Source organism: Sorex araneus, chromosome 11 (genome assembly GCF_027595985.1).
Source record: "Sorex araneus isolate mSorAra2 chromosome 11, mSorAra2.pri, whole genome shotgun sequence".
Classification (NCBI taxonomy): Eukaryota; Metazoa; Chordata; class Mammalia; order Eulipotyphla; family Soricidae; genus Sorex; species Sorex araneus.
In genome coordinates this window covers 29,563,314-29,590,025 of record NC_073312.1, presented here as the reverse complement: position 1 = coordinate 29,590,025, position 26,712 = coordinate 29,563,314, and the positions used below count along the sequence as shown (strand labels likewise).

Below are 26,712 nucleotides of genomic sequence, written 5' to 3'. Positions count from 1 at the left end.
TTTCTGTGCTGATCCACTTATATGCAAACGTCATGACCTCATTCTTTCTAACAGCTGCATAGTATTCCATTGTATAGATGTACCAGAGTTTCTTCAACCAGTCATCTGTTCTAGGGCACTCGGGTTTTTTCCAGATTCTGGCTATTGTAAACAGTGTTGCGATGAACATATAAGTGCAGATGTCATTTCGACTATACTTTTTGGCTTTTCTGGGATATATTCCCAGCAGTGGTATTGCTGGGTCAAATGGGAGCTCAACCTCTAGTTTTTTGAGAATCGTCCATATTGTTTTCCAAAAGGGCTGAACTAGCCGACATTCCCACCAGCAGTCTATATTAAAGTTTTTGAAGTATAGATATTCTGTTCAGATTTTGACATAAATTGACCAAATATGGGACTGAGAAATGTCTAAGTATAATATATGTCATATAATGTCTGATTTTAAGAAATATACTCAATAGTGAAATGATATCAAAGTATACTATAATTAATGGTTTTATATTACTGACTAATATATTTTCCTAATACTCGTCGATTTTAAATCTGTACCAAAATAGAGTATGTGTGAATCATTTTTAAAAGTTAGCTTTTAGTTCATAAGAGACAGTAGGCAAATAAAACTAACAAAGATTTTCCACAATAATTTTCTTTGTTTCTTTTGTTTTTTGGGTCACACCCGGCGATGGTCAGGGTTTACTCCTGGCTCTGCACTCAGGAATTACTCCTGGCGGTGCTTGGGGAACATATGGGATGCCAGGGATCGAACTCAGGTCAGCAGCATGCAAGGCAGACACCCTACCGCTGTACTATCGCTCTGGCCCCTGCAGTGATTTTTAATACTTAAAATATTTTCAGTATGATTTTAAACAGATTGTGGCTAGTGTATCTTGGAAATGTTAAGGGATACTGTTTGAATTTGAGTATGCTGGGGTCTCTATTTAAACTATTTACACTGATAAATTGGGTTTTTTTGTTGTTGTTGTTGTTTATGGTTTTGGTTTTTGGGACACACACAACAATGCTCAGAGGTTACTCCTGAAATTTTTGCACTCAAGAATAACTCCTGACTGTGCTCAGGAGACCATATGGGATTCCAGGGACTGAACCCAGGTTGGTCGTGTGCAGGGCAAGCACATTACCCACTGTATTATCTCTCCAGCCTCTGATGCTAAGTTATTTTGCAAATTACTTTGTTTAATTGTGCTATTGATACAATTCAGGTGGTGAAGAAATCATAGAAAGTTGTAGTGTTATTGAATATATTTTAAGTATTTGAAGAAATCATTTGTGAGACAACATAATTTCAGAGTTATCTTTTTATCGTGCCAAGTATATCATTCATTTTAGAGCGTTTTTAACTTTTCCATGATGTAAGTAAATGCATGTGTTGATGTATTGCATTTATTTTAAATTAATTATTTGTATTAGAGCCTAAATACTGAAAAGGTACTTTTGTTTTTTTCTATTTCCTTTTGTATTTTTCTATTTTTTAAGTAAATGAAAAGCATTGCCTGGTCCAGTGACTATTCTCACAATGTGGGAGCAGATTCTGATACTGGGATGAATTTAATGGAACATTTTGAAACTTTATATTCAGACTTGTATGACTTTACATACATACATATATGTTTCAGAGAGGAAAAAATACTTAATGTTTAAACTTTAGATCTTGAAGTGTTCTGAACATTATTAACTCTGGAATTCAATTATGGTTGCTTGGTTTTTGTTTTGGGACCACATCCTGCGGTGATCAGGACTTACTTCTGGCTCTGTGCTCAGTATCAGTCCTGGTGGTGTGTAGGTAGCCATATGTATTGCTGGGGTTGAACCTGAGTCAGCCATGTGCTAGGCAGGTGCCATACCCCTATACTGTCTCATAGCTGTCAGCGCTTTCTGATTTTTTTTTTCTTGTAATGGTTCTGTATAAGTATGTGCTTCGTATCTATGAAAACATAGTGGAGGACAAGGATAAATCTCATATATTTTTGTTTGGTTTTGATTTTGGCTCACACCCAGTGATGCACAGGGATTACTCCTGGCTCATGCACTCAGGAATTACTCCTGGCAGTGCTCGGTGGACCATATGGATGCTGGGAATCGAACCCGGGTCGGCCGCATGCAAGGCAAACACCCTACCCGCTGTTCTATCGCCCCAGCCCCTCAAATAATACTTGAGGTTAGTCTGAGTTGAGTTCTGAACAATATATGAGCTATAGCCTGAATTATATTAAGAATCAGTGTATTCAGACCTCAGTTTTAATGGTATTTCCTTTTAATGGTATAGTTTTGGCTGAAGAGATAGAACAGTGATTAGGGTACTTACCTGCCATCTTGGGTTCAGTCCCATGCATCACTTCTGTTCCCCTTAACACTGCCAGGAGTGATCCCTGAGCACAAAGCCAGGAGTAACCATTGAACACCACTGGATGTGATCAAGGCGGTCCCCCCGCCCCCGCCCCAAGTAAAAGTATAGTTTGATTAGAATTTGAGTTGTTGTAAAAAATAGAAGAATTAAAACTACTCAGTTTTAATCCCAGAGTACTATTATAATCATTTTATCCTGTTTTAAAAATTTAAAGTAGTCCACTTGTTCTAAACTGCTTTGTCATATCTTAATAATATTTAAACTTTGATTTTGTATCTGGTTTTTACTGTTGATGGGGAAAGATTTTTGTGCAAATATTTTACCAAATATTTTTGCAGGGACACTTAGTCGGTCTGGATGAACCAGCTTCGGGAGCTGGGCAAGAAGCTCTGCTTAAACAAGAGCAAGCAAAAATCATTCGGTTCGAGAGACAAGCAGAAGAGTTCCTCAATGCAGTCTTTTATAGAAAAGGTTGGTTCCAGTGAAGAATGATGTTTAGCACCTGCTTGTCGTATATTAATCTCCTTAAATGATTTAAGAAGTTATTTTTAAATACTTTTCTTTAATGATACTTTATCATTCCATATATTCCTTCTCAAGTTAAATTTGGAATAGAGTGAGGCAACTCTTTTCTTTCCTTTTCTCTCTGAAGAGATGGTGCCATGTAAGTAATTCCTCACTGAAGCCTCGTTTGGAGAAAAATGTAAATTTATATCTTAAAAATTATGTTTTTACACATTTCTTTTTCTCATTTATACAGTCTTATTTTACTAATTTTTATGCATTATTTTATAATAAAGCCTTGCCCTGTGTGTTTAAGGTAGTAGTTAATAGTACCATCTCTTGCGTATTTCAGTTAATCTTTCTCCTTAAAATTTTGTCAGACTTGTGTATTTCTTTCTAATACAAAAACATTCTCCAATAATAGTGTCTTGAGGTGTAGGAGTTCTCCATGAACTCATTAATATACTTTATCCACAAAGTTTCATTACAATCAGCCACGGCCTTCATGAACCTTCCCTTTATTATATATTCTAGTGGGGTATGTCTTTGCTGTCTAATATTTGCTGGAATTTTACTAATTAGTTCTTAGGCCTTTCCTGTAGCTCTGTGGCAGAAATTGCTGATAGGTTCTAAGAAAGTTGCCTGAAAACTACTAATATCTTTGATATCCTTATTTACTTGGGTTACTCAGTAATTCCACTCCTTAAAATATTTTTATGAGGAACCAAAGAGTGGGGCTAAGATTGGATCCCCAACACTGCTTATGTTCCCCTAACACTGCCAGGTGTGGCCGTAACGCCAAAAAAATAAATCATTTCTTGGTATTTTCGAGGTTAGTCATTCTTCTGTAAATTCATTTCTTCCCTCAGAGTTGAAGGGTATAATTTCCTTTACACTCTGATAAGTGCTTCTTCTGATGGGTTGGTGACAGTTGAAAACCAATTGAACTTCTGCTTAATGTGATCATTATTCTCAAGAGGGAATATGAGGCACAGTAGGTATAAACAAGATGATTCTTTTCACTGGCATTTTTCCCCCATTATTTTCTTCCCATCATATTTGTAGGGCAGAATTACATTTTTTTTAAAGTGTATTTTTAACTTAAATTATTTTTTTGATTAATTCTGGAACCTCACTTCTTTTTAAGTGTTCTCTTGCACCATTTCACATTATCACCCCTATAAAATACTCTGAATTTCAAAATTATAAATGGCTCCTTGGCCAGTTATATCAGCTTATTAAGCAAAGTATCTTTATAGTACTGCTGCTGCTCCTTTTGTTAAGAATCTGCTGGCTATGTCTAATACTATAGCAAACTTTTATTATCTGAAAAGAGAAACTTCTCTTCGATAATCCATACAGAAGAACCACTTTTCGTCCCCTCTCCATAAAAGCTAATAAGGTCACTGACTGTCAGCAGATTCCTCTACTACATGACAAGTCTCATCTTTTTATAATGGTGGAATAACATAAACTTCTTAAGTTTTCTTACGAATATTTGAGGCGTAATCTTAAGAGCGGAATATATTTTAAAAATCGGTATCCCAGAAAAGCTTGATAGTAGATATTGAAGTCCTTTTTGTTTTGTTTCTGTTTTTGTTTTGGGGCCACTCTGGCAGTGGTCAAGGATTACTCCTGGTTCTGCATTCAGAAATCACTACTGGCAGGCTCAGGGGCCCATATAGGATGCCGGGGATTGAACCCAGATGGACTACTTATAAGGCAAGCGCCCTACATGCTGTACTATCACTCCAGCCCCTAGAGTAGAAATTTTTATGAAAATTAGGCTCAGACTTCAAGAGATAAAAATCTCCAAAATTATATCTAAAGTTAAGTTTGTGTACTTGTATACTGACAACTGAAACCTAGGACAACTGTTTCTTCTCAACAAAAAGTTTCTTCCCCCTGGTTTTATATTAATTTCAGTTCTAATTAACTTTGTCAAGAATGGAAGAATGGGCATCATTACTCAAAATATTTGTATCCAGAGATATGACAGTTTATGAGGAATATTTTGTTTTTAATAAATAACTTCCGTTACTTGGATATAGTCCTTTATTTCCAAGTTTTACAAATTGTGTGTGAACACTGACAGAGTTAATTCCTCAGTACAGACAGAGTCAGGAGTAACTCCTGAGCTGCTCTGGGTGTGGCCCGCAAACAAAAGCCAAAACAAAACAAAATTTGCCTTCTTCATCATTTCTTCAGCTTGCTCTGTCTCTTTCATAAAATTATTCTGCATATGTATTTGTAAAATATACAGGTGCTTATGGTAGTATTCACGTGTTTTTCTTATTTAAATTTTGATCTGATGGTGTTTATTCTCAGTTCTTGTTTCTGGATGTGTTGTGAGTTTGTGAAAGAGTGCATATATCACCAGAAACCTTTAAAAGAACATAGAGATTCAAATGACAGTTGTCATTGGTTAAAAAAGATGAATCATATTTTATGATTGTGTTAGTCATTCATTTAACAAAATGGCAAATATGTAGTAGGTATTTATAAGCACAAAGGTAGTAATTTATGGTCTGTATTCTAAAATCTTTGGCTCTTCACAGTTCTCTGTAGTTGTTTTATTACTGTAGTTAAACAATACTATCTCATAAAATGCTTCATTTTTGGAAATTTCTCAAGCATTGCACATTCTTCAGCTTTTCAGGAGATAAAAGGATGGACTGGTATTAAAAGTTTAAGTTACATATACACAATCTTTTCATTTGGACAAAGCCTGTTGGATAGAGAGGCCTTTGGGCTTTTTTTAAAATTATGAATCAGACTAATATTGCTCAGTGGTAGAGCTCTTGATTTTGCATGGCATCACAAAAACAAAATTTTTTTTTTTCCAGGAACTGTTGTCATTGATAGTAACTTCTGAGCCTTAACTAATTTTTCTTATGTCATCTAACATACTTAATAGTTAATTTCCAGAGAGAAAATTTAGGGTTAGAAGTTACTTAATATTTAAAATAGTTATCAATAGTAGGGAAGACCTTATTAAAATTTAAGTCAGTTCTGGCTATATGATCATTTTCTGGCATTAAAACTTCTCCTTCAAAGAAAAATTCTGTTTTTAAGAATCATAAAAAATTTTGATCATGTTTGTTTACTTTGGAGATATTAGATTTTAATAATTATGAGTCAGTTTTTCTTTATAAATAAACCTAAATTTCTTATAACTCCAGGATATTGTGAATAACGTAATTTACTTTCTTGATAAAATTAATTTACTTTTCCCTTTAGTTTAATATCCACAGATACTCAGTTTTTGAAAACTGTCTTGTAAAATCTTAGAAATATATATATATATACATATATATATATTTAGGTTTCACCTTCATTTTATTTTTTTATTATTTTTTTTATTTCTTTTATTAATTCACCATGTGGAAAGTTACAAAGCTTTCAGGTTTAAGTCTCAGTTATACAATGCTCAAACACCCGTCCCTTCACCAGTGCACATATTCCACCACCAAGAATCACGATATACCTCCCCCCTTCCCCCCACCTCCCCAGCCCCCCACCCCGCATGTGTAACTGGTAAATTTCACTTTACTTTGATTACATTCAATATTTTAACAAAAAAATTCACTATTATTGATTTGGAGTTTCTCCCCCCTAAAGTCGATCTGCTGAAAAGAAAGCATTTGGTAATTTGTTTTCCATTGCTGAGAATGAAGAGATATGAGGTCAGGAGGCCGCATTAGCAGCAGCATAGTTTTGGATTTCTGTATTTTAGTATTTTAGTAACTAAGTCCAGAGAAATGTCTGCCAGGAATCGCAACATTGTAAGCTTGTACCTCTCAGCTACTTTATATTCCACATATGAGTGCGATCTTTCTATATCTTAGAAATATATTTAAGTTTAATAAAGGTTCTGGGTGAGACATAAGGTAGAAGACAGTTGTTTTTTTTTTGTTTGTTTTTATCAAGGGTGTTACTTTACCCATTAATACAAATTATAGAGGCCCTTGAATCTTTAGATCATATTTCTCTCTTAGAAAAAAAACTTTTGATAAGTGATTGATTTGATCAGATTTATTATACAACTAATATGAAAGCATTCTTTATATAAGGCAAGGGTAAGGAACTGAATATACAAAAGTAAACAAACATAATCCTTGCCCTTGAGGCACTTAATGGCCATAATAGAGTGATAATGATTGAGATATTTATACAAAATATTTTCGTTTTACCCCATTTAACATTTAATGTCCCTGAATGTTCTGTAAGTTAATAATTCATAGAGCCTTTATTTTTTTAATTAACATTCATTCGAAATTGTTTATTTCTCTGGTTATCATGGTTAATGGTTGGCAGTATATGTTCAGAGAATTTCTTTGAAAAATGTGGTTTTGTGCCTCGATTTGACATTTAAACTCTTAACCCATTCTTTTTTTTTTTTTAATAAGAATTTTATTTTATTGAATCACCATGTGGAAAATTACAATGCTTTCAGGCGTAAGTCTTATCATACAATGCTGAAACAACCATCCCTTCACCAGTGCCCATATCCCACCACCAAAAAAAAAAAACCACAGTACACCTCCCATCCCGCACCCCCCCACCCCGCCTTGTAACTGATAATTTTCACTTTACTTTCTATTTACATTGTTAACCCATTCTTAAAGTTATGGAACATTGATTCTAAAATTCTAGTCCACTGGGTCTGCAGCATAAGAAATTTTTGCAGGATCACTAACTTTGGGAAAAGATTCCCACAGTCAATGCTTACAAACCCTCAAAGTGATTTTGGTAATAGCCTATCAAGCATCTTAATGCTTTTAGTCACCTCTTTTGTATTTTTTTATATATCTTCACATTTTAACAGGAATTGGATTTTAAGGACTCATTAACTGAGCAATCCATTATTCAACAATTTAGGCAGAGGTGACAGGAGAAAATTAAGGGGAAACCAGATTATGACCAATATAAGTGATAAATAAGAGCTTATATTTAAAGAGAGGGGATTTCTGTTATCAGGTAAGTGAATTTCGCCCAAAGATCTGTGTGTTACCCCTTTATTTGAATTCTTAATGGGGAATGTGATGGAGTGGGGGGATGTTTAGAAATAAGTGGTTTTTTTAAAATTCTGTAATCATAAACTTAGTAAAATACAGCTAAGAGGGAATACTATTTTAGGATATTGCATTTTCAGAAAAGATAAAATGAAGTTCTGTTTGCTTAAAAGCTGTCTTTTTTATTTTATTTTAGTATATTGTCCCACTTTAAAAGTAAATAAATCTTTGTTTACAGACAGTCCCTGGGTCTCCGACCCCAATATTCCCCTAGTGGCCCGTGAGATCATGCAGCGAATGATCCAACAATTTGCTGCTGAATATACCTCAAAAAATAGCTCTACTCAGGACCCCAGCCAGCCCAATAGCACAAAGAACCAAAGCCTGCCGAAAGCATCTCCAGTCACCACCTCTCCCACGGCTGCAACTACTCAGAACCCTGTGCTCAGCAAACTTCTCATGGCTGACCAAGACTCACCTCTGGACCTTACTGTCAAAAAGTCTCAGTCAGAACCTAGCGAACAAGGTATGGTTTGATATCAAGGTCTCCTGTCCAACCAAAATATTTCAGTTTGGGGAGAAAAAAAATCATTGGCAAATAGGCACCAGTAACAATAATAGGATTTAAAAACTAATGCAATTCTTAAGTTATTCCTGACCAAGTAGTGATAGAGAAGAGCAACTAGAGTGATTATCATAACCACTAGTAGTTCACATACATGATTAATGGACCAACTAGGAAGGTTAGCAAGTTACAAATTGTTAACTAATCTTTAAGGTCCTTGATAGTTACATACGCATTTTGCAGTTTCCAAAGTATTGTCATAACTATTGTTTTTAAAAACCTAAGAACCCCTCCTTATTCATCAGTATAGGGTTAGCACATATATGAAAAATAAATATGCTAGTTAGGTAGAAGAAATTATACTCTGCAAATGACCATAGGCAAAAATATATGTTACTTGAATTTAAAACAAGAAGTAGCAGCAGTTCTGATGGTTAGAAATGATGAGAGAACAGACACAATTGAGATTAAGTGTATTAATTTTTGTAAATGCTCAAAAAAAAACCCATGCTTAGATACATATATAATTGTGATTAGCCTTACGTTAGTATTTCCAGTAGAGAATTTGTTGGTGAGGTCCTAATTAAGTGAAAAAACTAAGGGGTTGTGTATTTTTTTTGCAAAAATTTGAGTCTTTCAAAAGTTTGCTTTCAAATAGATTAAATATTCCTTTCGCTTTATGATCTCAGTTTACTTTAAACTTCACCAGATGAAATAAGCTTTGAGCCTCTATTTTTAAAACCTCCCACATCTTCTGACTTGGTGATGTCCATACTGTCACTGTATCACTTACTCCTTGATCATTGATTTGCTTGAGAGGGCACAAGTAATGTCTCCATTGTGAGACTTATTGTTACTGTTTATGGCATATCGAACACACCACAGGTAGCTTGCCAGACTCTCCCATGCAGGCAAGATACTCTCGGTAGCTTGCCGGGCTCTCCGAGAAGGGCAGAAGAATCAAACCCGAGTCAGCTGCATGCAAGGCTAATGCCCTACCCGCTACTATTTTATTATCATAGAAATTTCAAGAGTATACAGAAAGGTTATATGTGTGAATATCTTGGTGAGATAAACTTGTACATTGCTAAGTGAATTTATGAAAACCTATATTTAAAGGCTTTCTTTTGCTTGTTGTAAGTGATTTATAAGAATTTATGCATAATGGACTAACTCCTTATTTATTAAGGAATATTGGTTTTGAATTTTATTTTCTGGTGACTATGTAACATCTGTCACAGTCTCTTCATTTCTGAGATTTCCAAATGAGAGACCTTTGAATTCTCATTGTCCAGTATATCTTTTGTTACCACACTTGAAAATAGTTCTTTTCTGTCTTTTTAAGGATTGTTTTCTCTACTTTGAGATTTGGTAGCTTCTGCTAAAAACAGCTTTGCTCCAGATACTGCATTAAAAGCTTCTGGTTTGCAATAGGAAAAATAGCAGCATAGAATATTTATTTGTTACTAATGGAGACTAACATACAAAAATTTAACTAGTGTTATCACTGTGTTTAAGTTGACAGCTTGTTCTAACCAAGAGAAATCTAAACTGGATGATAGTATTATAATCCTGCATATACTTGAAGTAAAACAAAAAAAACCCTTATTTTCTAATTGAGTTTCAGTGTTTCTCAGCTTAAATCAGAGTTTTGTGGGATAATGAATTTGACAATCTTAGAAGTCCCTGCATAAGACTTTCTTTAGTTGTAAATATTTTAAGCAGCATGTTTTCTCATTAAATCTCTAATTGGGTTCAATTCTAACTGGATATTTTGTTTTATAAGATTGTAATTTTATTTTTAGAAATATTAGTGTCATTGAAGTACCTTTAGTCCTGTGTGGGTTTTTGCTTTTTGGGTCACACCTGGTGATGCACAGGGGTTATTCCTGGTTTATGCACTCAGGAATTACTCCTGGCGGTGCTCAAGGGACCATATGGGATGCTGGGAATCGAACTCGGGTCGGCCACGTGCAAGGCAAACGCCCTACCCGCTGTGCTATCACTCCAGCCCCCTGTGTGGTTTTATTATTATTATTATTATTAATTTAATTGCATATTTATTTCTAGCATCCTTAAATACAGTTATAGTGTCTTCAGACATAAGTCCTGAGTGAGTTCTTTTTGTGGCTGGGTATTTTATTTACTTAGGACTGGAGCGATAGCACAGCGGGTAGGGCGTTTGCATGTGACCGACCCAGCTTCCAGCCCTCCATCCCTCCTGGAGAGCCCGGCAAGCTATCGAGAGTATCCCGCCTGCACAGCAGAGCCTGGCAAGCTACCCGTGGCATATTCAGTATGCTAAAAACAATAACAGCAAGTTTCACAATGGAGACGTTACTATTGCCCACTCAAGCAAATCGATGAACAGCAGGATCACAGTGCTACAGTGCAGTGCTACTTGGTTTTAGGGTGCCTTCAAAAGTACTGCAGGATCCCAGGGCCACTCCTGGCTATTCTTTGCACAGCATGGAGGTTCAGTGCTAGGGCCCACTTACACCATGTTACTAGAGCACAGCAGGCCTAGAGCACCACCAGGACCACACTTGGCAGTGTTGGGGCGGGAATAGGGATGTGGTATCAGGGATCCAACTTGGAATCTTGTGCATGCAAGGCATGTGCTCCAGCCCATTGGGGTGATTTTTAACTGAAGTAGATAGCAAGAATCTTCCCTGATGACCTCCTGAAAAATCAAGGCATTATTGCCTTGATTTGTTAATTTTAGCCAGAATGATAGCTTTAATAGTTGCTGGACTGTTTTTTCTTTATACAAACTCTAAGTTTGTAGAGAAGGAAAAAATCTTTGTGGGGAAAAAAAAGTTCTCATTTTAGGATCCAATAAAAAAAATTGTGATTTGGTCTAACTTACTATAATATGATATACTTTCTACACTGTTTAGTATCAGAATGTTCCATTCTCTTTTCTTCCTTAAATTTTGCCCAACGATATGTAATATCCTTTTAATTGAAAATTCTTCTCTTTATATATTGCAGCAAGTAAACTTTGAATTCTGCATACTTTTTCCGAGAAAACGAAGTTCAAGCATAGTTTTTTTGAAGAGTAATTAGGGCATATCAATTTATCAAAAGTTTAAAACAAATTGATTTTGCACACTAACTTGTATAATGTATATGTGTAGTTAACTTGTAAGTTTGGGCTGGAGTGATAGCACAGTGGTTGGGCGTTCGCCTTTCACGCGGCCGACCCGAGTTCGATTCCTCCGCCCTTCTCGGAGAGCCCGGCAAGCTACTGAGAGTATCGAGCCTGCTCGGCAGAGCCTGGCAAGCTACCTGTGCGTATTGGATATGACAAAAACAGTAACAATAAGTCTCTCAATGAGAAACGTTACTGGTGCCCGCTCGAACAAATCGATGAGCAACGGGATGACAGTGACAGATAACTTTTAAGTTTAGTTTTCCTATCACTCTCAAGGAATTATGTTTTATGACATCTTATATTTTGATCAAGGTAAATTTGAAAAATAAAGTCATTTCTGTTGTCAGACTTCATACTGTATAAACTGCTGTTTTCTAATATCTCACTGTATTTTAATATCTTTAGTGGCATGCCTCACCTTTCTTTTGCCCTGTTCATAAAATATTTAACATCTGGAGATAATTAGATATAACACGATTTGCCAATTTTATCTTACTTTAGGTGGACAGTCTCAGATTTTAGGAGAAAAGCTATTCTGATGCTGTTAATGATTTGATAACTCAGATATAGCTGGTATAACTAATTGACTTTGCACCTGTCATCTTTAGAAAATTCAGTTCACATTTGCTGCTAATTTTTAATATCTTCAGGTGTTTTTTTGTGTCTCTACAGACGGTGTACTTGATCTCTCCACTAAGAAAAGTCCATGTGCTGGCAGCACTTCCCTGAGCCATTCTCCAGGTTGCTCCAGTACTCAAGGGAACGGGTAAGGGAAAATATTTTAGCCTTCCAAAGTTTTTAGGAGGTAATTTATCAAAGTTTAATGCCACTCTCCTTTTGTGACTTTAAAGCAGGTATTTTGTAAAATGACTTTCAGATAATTGATTAAATAGGAGCACAATCTGTGGTATCTATAGTTGTCTAGAATCAGTATTGCCAATTTAGTACAAATAATACTACATCAGGAATATGGCAAAAAAATCTTTGGACTTTTTGTTGTTGAGTATTTTGATAGTATAAAATGCAGCCTGAATAATTCTAGAGTTCAAGTATAAAGGCAATATTTTGTGTTCTAAATTTGTTGGATTAGAAAATGAAAATAAATCTAATACATAACTTATTATCTCTAATGAGGTGTTGGTGAGTATACATGGGGATGGGGTGTTTTTTTTCTTGTTTGTTTTGTTTGCTGATCTGAACTGCAGTTTTAAGTGTGTGGCAGTTCATAATGTGTAATTGTACTTTTGTTTTTGAGGTAAATAAGATTGGTTGTAGATCTTGATGAGTAACTGTCTTAGGCTGCCAAGTCATACACACAATTTTGATATTCTTAGCACACTAAAGAGTTTCCTGAACACCTGATTTTGTAAGTGTAAGATTATCTGATTTTCCCTCTAGTGATATAGTAGCTATTTATTTAATAAAGGTATTAACATAACTAGATACTGTATTAGGAAGGCATTTTCATAAAGCTGTACTCTAACTTAAAAATTTCAGCTGGGGTTGTAGCTTAGCCTTAGAGCCATTACCTTGCATGTGTAAGGCCCTAGGTTGAATCCTTATTACTGCAAAAAATAAAATACTATAAAGTATAATACAATTTAAAAAATTCAACTTTAGTTGTAAAAGTTTTGTTGATAAATTAAATTAGCTGATACTAGGTTTATTTAACTTAGAGACTATAAACTTGAGAAAGTTGGTAAGCTATTACAGAAGTAGACGATAAATGGACTTTTCTCAGTTCACTCTTCACTGCCTTCAAATGTAAGGATTCCTTTGCTGATTTCTTTACTGAAGTTCTCTATTTTTTAAAATATTCCTCATTTCCCTATTTCTCTCCTCCTTTATTTGTCTAAAAGTAATTTCATTAATAATAATTTTGCAAGGTATAATAAATTTTTTTCTTAGTTTTTCTTTTCACTATAATTAATACTCGATTTTGTCATCAGTAATCCCAGATCATTGGATTCCATTTATGTATACATCTATAAAAAATTTGAGTTATATGAAGAACATGCAGAAAAATTGCTTGCTGTGTGCATAAATGAATTTCTTACTTCACATTCCTTTTAATCTTGGGTGCCAAACCCATGTCCTCGATGTTTGAAGTTGTTGCATTTATCTCTTTTGGATGGAATTTTCTGTGTGGTAGTCTTCTGGAAGACAAAAGCATTAAGAGTATTGCCCATTTTTAGCTGGAGATTATATAGAATCCCTTGAGACCTGGAGAACATAGCTGGTTTATCATTATTTCTGCAAAGTTCCAGTTTTGGCCTAGTAAATTCCCTTGGGCATGGTTATCAGTTGCCAGTTTGATCATTGATAATATTTTCTGTTGTGAAAACAAAAACTTCATGAATAAACTAGTTAGTCGACTTCTTAAAATGTACTTGAAAGATGTCCACTTAAAAATGGTAAAATTACTGTTTGGTATTTTAATATTGAAAGTGCTTTAAATAAAATCGCTACAAAAATGTCTATATTTCTGACAGTTACTTTGAATAGAATTTAGGAACAAATATTTGGGGGAAAAACAGGGCAATTTCTTGCAACCTTGGATCATTCTTAAGTAGAGAATGAATGGTACTCATTTGAGAAATGTGGTAAGTTATGATTTCGTTTGGGGTTTTCCTCCTTTGGGGCTGGTAGCCATATTTCCCCCCAAAGAAAAATATGAAACATACTTAGAGGTGCTTAATTTTTTTTATAATAAACATCATCTTGTTCGTGGATTAAATGATCAATTATCTGGGTACCACCAATGTAAAGGTTCCAGTTTTATAGCTGGTTGTCATGACTGTTGAATATGTTGATCAAAATAAATAATTTGACTTACTCTTTTATTACTGTGCTTGTTTAGTGGTAACGTCACATTGGTAACAAAATTCTGTGTAGATCTATGGAGACTTGATGATTACTTTGTAATAATTAAGGTGCTATTTTCAAACAGTTGCGCGAAACTTTTTCTCCGAAAATTTGTGAACCCAACCAGAGACCAGCTGACAGGTTTTATTTTTCTTTGCCCAAAAAAGCTTCTGGGTTTTTTTTTTTCTTTTTTCCTTTTCTTTTTTTGTGAACAAGTTTTAAAACTAACTGCTGAGCCTTTTTTTTTTTTAAATTTTAGAGAAAAATAAATAAATAACACAAAGTGATGTTACCCAAGCAAGGCCTTCTAATAAAGGAGTGGTCCCCTCACCTATCCCTCCCTACCTGTGCAAGTCCTGCTCACATCAGTTTCCTTCCATCCAATTAGGCGACCTGGGAGACCCAGCCAGTACCGCCCAGACGGACTTCGGAGTGGTGATGGGGTACCTCCAAGAAGCTTACAGGATGGAACCAGGGAAGGTTTTGGACACTCCACATCACTCAAAGTTCCATTGGCTCGATCCCTGCAGATTAGTGAAGAACTACTGAGCAGAAACCAATTGTCCACAGCTGCCAGCCTTGGGCCATCTGGATTACAGAATCATGGACAACACTTAATACTATCCAGGGAAGCCTCTTGGGCAAAACCACATTATGAGTTCAACTTCAGCCGTATGAAGTTCAAGGGAAATGGTGCACTCAGCAACATCAGTGACCTTCCTTTTCTTGCAGAAAATTCTGCCTTCCCCAAAATGGCACTTCAAACAAAACAAGATGGAAAAAAGGATGCGAGCCATTCATCTCCTGTAGATTTAAAGATACCACAAGTTCGAGGAATGGATCTTTCTTGGGAGTCTCGCACTGGTGATCAGTACAGCTATAGCTCTTTGGTAATGGGTTCACAAACGGAGAGCGCACTTAGTAAAAAATTAAGGGCTATTCTTCCAAAACAAAATAGAAAAAGCATGTTAGATGCTGGACCTGATTCTTGGGGCTCAGATGCTGAGCAGTCTACCTCTGGACAGCCATATCCCACATCGGATCAAGAAGGAGATCCTGGCTCCAAGCAGCCTCGGAAGAAAAGAGGGCGTTACAGACAGTACAACAGTGAGATACTGGAGGAAGCAATCTCAGTGGTTATGAGTGGAAAAATGAGTGTTTCCAAAGCTCAGAGTATTTATGGGATTCCCCACAGTACACTGGAGTACAAAGTAAAAGAGAGGCTGGGCACTTTGAAAAACCCTCCAAAGAAAAAAATGAAATTAATGAGGTCGGAGGGGCCAGATGTTTCTGTAAAGATTGAATTAGATCCCCAGGGAGAGGCAGCACAAAGTGCAAATGAATCAAAAAACGAGTAGGAATATTGTAGAGTGCCAATTACTGTACAAACTGGGTGAGCACTACTGCATTGTTCAGCTATCATTGCTTGCACCTAACTTCATTCACTGTGACACTTGTACTTTGCAGATTTTGCATTGTCTTGTATGTCCAGATGTGAAAGGTGCATTTTGAATGTTGCATATTTTAAATTTTTCTTGTGCAGTATGGCCCAGGATATTGTTTGGCCTTTTGCATGTTTCTCTACAAAAGAGAATTGAGTTACCTCACAGAAAACAGATACATGGAAGTGGACTCCTTGCCTGTAGAGCCTGCATGCTTTTCTTTATTCTTCTTCTTTTTTTTTAAAGTTTGTATTTGCCTTTATTTAAAAAGGAAAAAGGAAAAAAGCCCCTTTTAGAAACCACCTGTGTCATACTGGGAGCTTTATCATTGCAAATTGGAAATTGGAAGCCATCATAAAAAATTTAAAAATTTTTTTTTTCTTCTACCATTCAACTAATTGAAGGATTAAACTAAAGAAAAAACTCTTGAGAACAACAAACCTTTGAATTTAAGAAATTTGGTTATTCACTGATAAGCATTTATTTGGGTCAATTTATATTATATGGTTTTCATCTAGTTACTAAATTTACTTAACGAATTAACAATATATTTAGTGCTCACCCAGAAGGGAAGGAGGTTGGAAATGTGCACACACTACCTTCAGAAATGCTTCGGTTAATTACTTTGTAACACTACCTTTGCTGTAATTTCATTTGGAATTTTCTAAGGGTAGAATTTGGTCTCACCCACAAGTGAGGGTTATAGCCTTATCTCATGGAGGACAAGCTCCGCAGTCAGGGTACATTACATAAAACAATAGAGGATGCCTCATTTTAGCAAACTTAGGTTTCTTTGTATTAAATCCTTTGACAGATATGATCATGTGCTTAGATCATGTGCTAACGACTGTCATGCAGCAGCTAGGTTAATGTATTTTTAGTATCTGTTTATTGGGGAATGGGAAAAAAATAGAAAAAAACGATGTGTATGAATAATTACAATATTGCAAAAATCATATCTTGATGATTTTACTGCACCAATAGTCTGCCCAAATACCCACATGAATGAAGGATCTGTGTGGTGAGAGAAAAAAGGATAACCCCACGAAATTTGTTATGATATAGGCCAAATTTCTCTTTTAACAGTAATCCAACTAGAAGTCAAGTTTGGGAGTTTCTCTTATAATTAATCCAAATACTAGCAAAGATGGGGGAGGGTTGTATTTAGTTTTTATATAATTTGTAACTTTGGAGTTATTTTGTTTTGTTTCTTGGCATCCTTTTTATTATTTCCTTCTTTCTTCTGACATTTAGCTCTTTTAATGGTTGCTTAGCACACAGTTCAGGACTTTTAGATCATGTTTGTACAAGCACTCCTTGAAGAATATCTAAGCTCTTTTTTGAGATGAGATTTAAAAATTAAAATAAATTTTCTGCAATGTTTTGGCCAGTATAACTGATAAGACAGGCCAGTATAACTTTGCATTGTGACCAAGTTCAAATTACCATTTGTTCAAGACAGAATTCCATGCCATATACATGTTATATTCTAATCTGCTGAGAAAGGTGGCCAGGTCCTTCTAAAATGCTTAACCAAAACCAAAAGACTAGTTTTCAAATCAAACTTGGGTTGTTCACTTGAGAAGTTGATTTCCTCTGGATACTAACGTGTGAAAAATAGATCCAGATATTCCAAAAGTACACATTCTTTGCTTGGAAACTTTGCAGCAGCTGATTAGGTAAAAGATAGTTATCCCTCAACAACCTTTGTGTTCAAAGGTTAGGCACACCATTGCTGTTACTAAAATATATACACTATTCTTAACATAGCTTGGACTTGGGTTCCTCTTTTGGTTTGCTTGTTTTATGTATCAGTTTAATCATTGGATGACTGAGACTGTTTTCTATTAGCTTTCTAGTTTCAACAGAAAAATAGTTTGGGTTCAGAGCAGTATATGACTCTGCGGTGTTTTCTAGCCTAGCTGGAAGTTGCAATTAAATTCTTTGAAATGTGTGGTTTTCATCAGCAGTTGAAGGAAATTGTAGAAAGTTTGCTGAAAGCAAAAGGCTGCACTTCTGAAGAAATGCCTCCTTTGTTCCATACTCAATAATTTGTCAAACACAGTTCATTTCAGCCATGGTGCCTTTTTGCATGGTGTTTGGGGTAGCCCAAGACTACTTGTAAAAAGGTCCTGTGAGCAATTCATACTTCTCCCTCCCCCCCTCAGAAAGTCATCATTAAAGGCCCATTTAAAAATCTGGCCCTAAAAGTTCAACTTTAGTAGAGTTTTACTGTTCAGAGAGGTTTAATCCAATGTAGTAGTCTATAAAGTGATGTATGAGTTGAGTTATGTAAATTTTGTCATTGTAGTGTACATGGAGTGATCATTTTACTAACATAAATATTTTCTATGTGTGTTTCAGTGGATGACAATCGAGCAGCAGAAGAATGGTGTGCCTACCCTTTAATGCTGCAGTTAAATAAGAGAACTTGTATTGTGTCATTTTCAGATTGTAGGCTGAGAGTTGTAAATAGTGAAAATTTGAGTACTTATTATTTGTTTTGGTTAGAAAGTGAATTTAAAAAACAAACCAAACTCTAAACCTTCTCAGATTAAAGTCCTGAGACCTGAAGATTGTAATTTCATGTCTGTGAAGCTTTTAAACATTACACTTGAGATCAGTCATGACTTGATATTCAGGTAAATTTTCTTTTCCAAGAAGCTTTTGAATAAGCATATTTCCTCCAAAGGTCGGTTGGTCTCTCTCTCTCTCTCTCTCTCTCTCTCTGTTTTTTTCTTATTTGAGTGTAGATTGTTTTAAAGCACTAATTGCATTACATTGGTAACTGCAATATAAAATAGCCATTATTGTTTTGTGAAGCATGGTTGAAATTAGATAGTGGTCCCTTTTAAATTTCATGAGCCTCTCAAAAAAAAAACCTCAAAAAAAAAAAACAGAAAGCTGCTGAATATTTCAAAAGATATATATTTTACCTTATTGTAGGTTTTGTAAAGTTAGTTTGTAATATTCAGGTGCACTTTTAATGTTAACTTTTGTGTTCAGAGTTCCATTATACCATGTACTTCTTGGAGGTGGCTCATCACATGGCTGACTGTCAGTTCTTGGTGCCGCAGTGATCCCTTAATATTTGATTTCTCTCTTAATTTGCCACTATTCTATATTGGCACTTTCAGTGTAGATATTCTAGTTTGGGGATGTCCTTATAATTATGTAATAGAGATTGGTCTATTCGCATGCTTAATTTCTGCTAATCAAGACTTGTGCAGGGTTCCAAATAACAATTGACCATTTTTATGGTATTGGAAAGTATAGTTCACAACTGTCATTGTCACAGAGCCTTGTTTCCTCACGTTTGCCAATAGGTGGATAATGACATTACTCACAATATTTATTCCTCAAAGTAATATTAGAGATAATGTATTTGAAATCAGGTCTTGCAGTTTTTGTGAGAGAACATTGATATAGAGTAGATAAGCTATAGCACTGTAAGATCAAAAGTGAAAAATTCTGTGGAAAGATTAGTAGTTGGTATTGTTACCTTTCTCATACCTGAACATAGTTATGGAGCTCGACAGTAGGGTATCATAATTCTTTGTTCAGTGGGCTTACAGGTGACTGAACTGTGTGATGAGCTATACATCTCTTTTTTCTGTTCCCCAAATACCATGAAGGACAAGGTCTCTTTCAGGAAAAATAATTTATATTTGTGTATAATACTTTTTAATATTAAGTTGTTATTCTGAAGTTTAGATGTTGCTTGATGAACCTTTGCTGCAGCAGATCATGAATATGAGTAAGGCTTTGTGTGATAATAGGGGTCCTTTATGTGAAGTTAAATACTGTTCAGTTCTGGTGAGCAAGCTCAACAGGTGTGAAGTGTGTATTAGCTTTATTTGGTACACTTTTACTTTACAATATTGAAGTGCTTTTAGAACTCTGGTTATCTTTATATATAAACCAATACCTCAACCAATTGGCATTATCATTTCCCAATGTTTTACCTGAGCTATAATATGAGCTGTTTGGGTTCAGATAGTAAAATAAAAGGCACAATGAGAAGTTTAGTTCCCAATTTTCTGGAGAGAACTCTAAATTAGGTGAAAGCTGACTGCCCGTAAAGGCCCGTATCATAGCTGCCTTCTGTCACTAGGCAGTACGTACCGACCTGGGAGCTGCTAGTGAGCAGTGTGGCACCCCCTTCCCCACATAAGCACATGGTGCAAGGCCTGACTGTAAGCCATTGTGATTCTCTTACGTCTCATTGACCCATAATAGTGAAGCTTGGATTCAGTTATTCATACAGAACAAATTAGCGAGTCAGCCTGTGTCAGAACCTGAAATTATTTTCCATAGTTAGAGCAGATATATGACACTTTGGAATAATTTTCTTTAACAGTTACGATCCCTATAGATTTAATTTCGAGATCACTGTATTTTTGCTTTTGTCATTATTTTCTTTAAATGCCAGCGGTGGTTTTCATATGTAATCTCCCATTCTGTATATTCAGGTTGTTGTCATTGGTAGTAGACTATGGTAATAGATTGAGTTGCTCTACTAAGTCTTTTTTAGGAGACATTGAAAGTTAAGTTTTGAACATCTTGAAGATATCAAAGATTTTTTTCCTTGTTACCTCTCCATAATAATTAGGTCTTCAGGACAGTGTTATTAAAATCTTAATGGCTTTAGTCAAACATCCCATTTAAGAAACTATTGAGCTATAGATTTTTTTAAGTCAAATTGTTTTTAATATATGAAAATGAAATAATTGTAGTGCAAGGAATGCAGACCTTTAAACTCTTTCTTTGTTTCATTCTGAATTTGATCCTTGAGACTTGAGTAAACTATGGTGACTGAAGGAAAAATAGAGAAAATTATTTGCAGTCTTCTATCTCTTACTCCCAGGTAAATTCTCAGTTGCCTTTCAAAGAAGGAGACATTAGCCCTGTATTAAAATACCGTAACTCAATCTGTGTGCCCATGTTCTAAAGGAGATTGGGGGAGAAGGGTGGTAACTAGGAAGGGAAAATATAAACTAGAGAAAAGGTTAAAAGATTCTGTCATGCAGTACTAAAATTGAATCACATGATAATGTGGTAATGTTGGGCTATATTCATTTTGTCATCAGAAAAAAATATTTGGAGAGTTTGAAAATGAGAATCAAGGCTAATGTTGATTTAACGAGCAATGGAACATGAGTTAATTCTGCAACTATTTGGGGGTTGGGGGTTATTTTACAGTTTTTTGATTCATTTAGAGCTGTGTCAAAAGTTGGAAAGCAAGCACTTTTAGTTAATCATAGATTTATTGGATGTAGCAAATATTATAATATTTAATCTTTATTGTTTGAATATGGAAATGAACTCTTTACCCCATCTTGGACTGTAATTGAGCAGGCTCAAGATGATCTTTTCAACACTGGAAAAGACCCTACACACATACCAAAAAAATCTAAAGCAGTAAGACATTTGAAAATCCATACCTCTTAGACTTTTTAGATTTGTCTTGGAAAGAATTTATTAACCTATAACCAGTATTAGTGCAGTCTTGGGTTCCTTGTTCTGCATAATTGCACCCTTTCTCAGGTATGTCCTGAAAACATAAATTTTAAAATAATCTCTTTAGAGATTAGAGTCTCAGTGGATAGTGTGTAAGGGGACTGGGGGAGGGGGGTTAAACACAGGACACTGATACCGTAGAGCAGGGATTTTTAACATTCAATAGCCAAATAGAATTTCAATATAGAGTATTTTTACCCCCTCAGAATGAGTGAAATAACATCTGTTATTTGGTAAATACCCGGTGCTACACTCCTAAAAGTCTTTTCTATCATCCAGGTAATTTTTTTTCCTGCTTGGTGGGAGGGTAGATAGTTAACTTTACTGTCACTAGGAAAGCACTTGTCAGAAATGTTTAAAGTACTAGAAAAGGGATTATTCAGCACTTTTTCTGTTACAACACTAAAGTCTTAATTTATCTTCAGAGTCTTAGGTACTGTAAGTTTTACGGTGATTATTTAAAAATATAAAACTTACTACATAATATGGGGTCAGATCACATTTATATAAATCTTATTTAAAAATAAAACTAACACTTTGTACTTTCAAGCAATTCCAAGTGATTTGCCTCTTTTTCTCCATTTTATTAAGCATTTCAGGCTTAAGAATTTGGAATTGAGTGGAGGTAAGGGGAAAATTCCCCAAAATGGAAAATTGTGTCAGACCATTTTAGAGAAATAAATCACTAGGAAATGGGTAGGGATTCTCTCTCCCTTAAGTCTTCAGGGAATGAGCAGTATTTAGAATCTTTGGCTGAAATTCAAGCCTTTTTACTGTGTAAATTTTTAATATTAATTCACTGACATGCTTTTTACATCAGAGGACTGAAAATGGATCTTAATGTTTTTAAGTTGTGGAAGGGTATATTTCTAAAATGAGGGTGGGATAATTAACTAGGTTAGTATACCAGCATTAGTAAGTTTATGAAATTTTAGTATGTAATAGCAAAGTGTTTGATTAAAAGTCTAATCCTATATTGCTAGTCAAAATTAGTTACATTCTGATCTAGGAAAGATAATAGTCATTGGATATTGATATGCTGTGCTGTCAGAGAACCAGACGAAGATAGAAACCTTTATCTGACTCCCACATGTTGCTTGTTCTGCTGGGATCAATACTTTAGAGCAGGTTGTTGCTGCTTTGAGAAATGTATAAACTATACATTTGGAGTGTTTGCTTAAATTCTTTATAACCTCCACTTTAAAAATGTCAGACATTGGTTTTTTATCAGTCCATACTGTTAAATAAAACTAGTGTTCTTAGGAATTAAACTTGTACACACTGTTTGAAAACCCTCAGGGACAGTTTACACACTATTCTCACTCAATTCAGGTACTTTGATGCTATCCTTAAACCTAACAGTGACTTGTATTTTTCTGTTTTGCTTTTATTTCAACGTGCTGGTAGCACATCCTTGATGAATGTCAACTTAAAAACTCAGTTCAGGTATCCAGGTATAACTCAGCCAAACAGATTTTAAAGCTGCATATAACTCTCCAGCACACGGTGCCTCACACTCTTTATAGTGGCATTCTATTTATTCAGTTATTACTACTGAGCAGATAATATGGGGGTTCCTGTTAATCGTATATTTTAGAAACAAAAACACAGAATGTGCATAAACACGTCGCCAGCACATGTAAAACATATACATACACTGACACACAGTTAAACTATTTTTAAATGCCACTAATAGCCAGCACAATTAAATGACATTCCTTGCTTCTGTTAGTTGTAACAGATGCAATTCCTCCTTGATGTGGCTCTTGCTTCTTCACCATACTACTACTAAATTCAAGCACTGGTCCTTGGGTGTCTGACCTCTACGTTCTAGTTTATGCAATGTCTTTAGAGAATTCTGTGCACTGGCCACTGTGATGGAACCATTGGGCCAGGAATGCTCTGAGTTTATTAGTAGTGATTCTGTGATTCTGCCAAAGTTGGTACTATAACATGAGCATGTAAATGTCAAAAAAAAAAAAATCAGCAGAGGCCTAGGTCTGCCTATCGGCAGACAGTTTTGTCAGTATATTTTGTAACCTTGAAGTCCTCAGTGACAAGCTTCTTCTGATGTGAAGTTCTAATTCTAGTATTTTAGCCCTTTGCATCTTCAATGTTTAAGATTTGCCTACTGGGGGGTTTTATTCTTTTTAAAACTCCTTTTGTTTTCTGCAGAATTATCTGTGGTTAACAAAAAAGATTATTCCTCTGCTCTAATATTTGATACCTTACATCTAAAAAGAATTCTCCATATATATCAAACCCATAGCCTTTGAAGATAAAAAAAAATGGCATCATACAAATTTCTAGAAGTTCAAGTGTCATGCAACAAAACAGGAACCCCCTTTACTCTATGGACCTCATTTCAATATACTGTTTACAGTTTGACAGAATTGTATAATTTAATATTTCTCTTGTACTGTAGTTTATATTTATTTACAGATTTTTTTTTGTACTGTGTGATTTGAACTTTTTGTTCTTGCTATGATCAATGTTTATGTAGTAGAGCACTTATGATCACAAATTAAGTTTTTTGGTTTGATTGCACTACATTAAAATTTTTAATGCAGTTCTGATTTTTGACTGGACTACAATAAGCTGTGTCTTAATGTATGTGATGAGTACTTAAAACTTTAATCCATGTGGTCCCCTTTTTTTTGCATTGTATGTCAAAGGCGCTAGTTCTTTCGTGCATGTGTAAGATTTAATGGTTCCATTGTATTATTTGACCATGACATTTTGGAGAAACATTCCCAGCTGTAATGTTGTGTATGGTAGTTCTCACTGGATGCTAGACTTTTCAAAACCACTATTCTTCTAATAAATTTTGTTGTGAAAAACTGTTTTAAAGCTTTGGTTTCTACTTTTTAAGATTTTAATGCTTTTTAAAGAAAACTCACAAATGGGTGACATCTTAAGGTGGTCTATTAATATGTATGACAAGGTAATTTTTTAAAAAGTCTTTCACAAATGAAATTCCTTAGGTAACTAAAAGTTACTCTTTCAAAATCATGCTTCAGTATTTGGAAGCTGTACTACCTTTCATCTCTAGGTTTTTAGTAATTTGCTATTCTCCCGACCTTCATTTTCTTCATTGGATTCACTTAGGAAACTATTTTAAGGAGACCAGGAGGTAGTATAAGGGGTGAAAAAATACCCTCTCCTCTCTACCAGTAATAGCCAAGTGTGGTCCTGGTGACCCCAGGCATCACAGGGCCCAAGCTCCTATCAGGCGCCTGATCCCGAGCACTAACAAGGAGGACCAAATAAATTTTTTAAGTATAACTATGAAAACAACATTATCAATCAATTAAGGTTATTGTGCTTTGATTCTTGGAAGGATGCTGGTATTAACTTTTTGCAAAACGCAGAACAAACTATAGTATCCACATAATGCTCAGCAATTATATATAGTCTTTAGGATCTTGGTATATAGAGAAGTTATGGGAGTTTTGTTGTTTCCATTTGGGTTTTCTTGGGTTTTTTGTTTTTATTTTTGTTTTGTTTTTTTTTGGGGGGGGGGGTTGAGGCCACACATAGCAAAGGTTACGGTTCAGTGCTCAGAGATTACTACTGGTATGGCTTGCGGTGGGGGGGAGGCGCATGTGGGATGCCATGGATCGAACTTGGCTTGTCCAGCTACAAGGGGAGAGGCGTACCTGCTGTTCTAGCCTCCATAGAAGATTTGTATGGGGGGGGGTACAGCTCAGTAGTAAAGCACTTGCTTACCTGTGAGTTATTCTGAGGGGCCATCTTCATAACTGCAAAAGGAAAAGTTTTATTTTAAGAGGTGATTCCTCATTAGTAAGGGAACAGTTAAATAGTAATAATAAAGATTAGAAACTATATGAGCCAAGATTTTAGCTGCTTTTTTAAGCCCATTGTTTGCATATAATTGATGTACATATAAACAGTTTCATTATTTTTTATGGCATTTTATCTTTTTGAGTGTTATTGTTGGTAATAGGTCTGGGTCATCTTTTAGTGAATGTTTTTGTCTTATTTATTTGGCTTTCTATTTCTGCCCTCCTGTCAGTATTTATAAAATGGAAATTGTGTTGGTTACACCCACTTGTTTGTTGGCTTCACTTGTTCACCTTTGTATTGTCACGTCTTTATAGGACATTTTTCTAGGAACTTAATTATTTCTTTGAAATTTCAAATCTATGATGACTCATTCTTACTGTCTGTTCTAACTTGATTTCCAGATCATTCTGATTGGGGATATTATCTCCCATCTCATGAATTTTTAAGTTTAGTTTTTACTTTTTTCAGTTTTCAGACCACACCCGGTGGTACTTACTCTTGGTTCTGCACTTAAGGATCACTCCTGGTAGGCTTAAGGGATATGTGGTACTGGGGACCAAACCAGGTTTGGCTGTGTACAGTACAGTTCCCTGCTTGCCATACATATTACCAGCCCAATAAGTTTATTTTGTGATCTGATCTGAAAGTAGGTATTACTTCATATATTACTACCTACTTGCAAAAAGAAGTTATTTCTTCTAAGCCAGATTTTTCTACTCTGATTTTGCTGACACTTTGGGATTAATTCAGAGGTCCTCTATCTTAAGATGTTGGAACCAGGGAAATAACTTAGTGAAGTAGAATGAAAGATTTTGAAAGGTAGGACGTAACTTGAATAGTGGAGTCACATTTTCCTGTAGAACTGTGAATTTCTCTTTGCCAGTGAATTGGATTAAAATACTAGGCATATACAAGTCATGTGATATTAGGTTGAAAAGTCCTTTTTAAAAATAGAAAATAAAAGTAGCATTGCAGAGAATTTCTTTTACTCATTTATATATCATTTGCTTCCAAAAGATACGAATTTGACAGTTTTATTCTTTAATTTAGAAATTGGATTTTTTTTTTTCTTTTGGCTTTTTGGGTCACACCCAGCGATGCACAGGGTACGCCTGGCTCTGCACTCAGGAATTACTCCTGGCAGTGCTCAGGGGACCATATGGGATACTGGAAATAGAACCCGGGTCGGCCGCATGCAAGGCAAACGCCCTACCCGCTGTGCTATTGCTCCAGCCCGGAATTTTTGGTTTTAATGAGGTAATGATAGTGTATCAAACTATATTTACAACTGGTATAGACAGGCAAATTTGTAGAAAAGAAATGGACTCAAAATGAAACATGTGTTATAAGGTTAATTGGAATGTAATGAAAGGTTTATACTGATGGTGTAGAGTTCATTTTGGAAAATAACCTGGGAAGTGAGCAAAAATATATCAAAATTCATAAATACCAAAGTATTTAGCCAAGAAGCT

At 35.3% G+C, this 26,712-nt stretch overlaps 1 protein-coding gene across 6 annotated transcripts in view; it reads left to right on the top strand.

The window, feature by feature from the left end:
• The window catches only part of LCOR (ligand dependent nuclear receptor corepressor), a 111,697-nt gene that overhangs the window by 61,586 nt on the left and 23,399 nt on the right, over nucleotides 1-26,712 (top strand). For 4 of the 6 annotated variants that reach the window (XM_055118753.1, XM_055118755.1, XM_055118756.1 and 1 more), the window contains 3 exons: nucleotides 2,704-2,836; nucleotides 8,123-8,410; nucleotides 12,279-12,372. The exons of 1 other annotated variant lie outside the window; for it this stretch is intronic. In XM_055118753.1, the coding sequence (XP_054974728.1) occupies nucleotides 2,704-2,836; nucleotides 8,123-8,410; nucleotides 12,279-12,372 (515 nt within the window). Of the gene's footprint in view, nucleotides 1-2,703; nucleotides 2,837-8,122; nucleotides 8,411-12,278; nucleotides 12,373-14,859; nucleotides 24,278-26,712 lie in introns of those variants that run through there. One more of the 6 variants, XM_055118758.1, reaches the window with a different exon arrangement.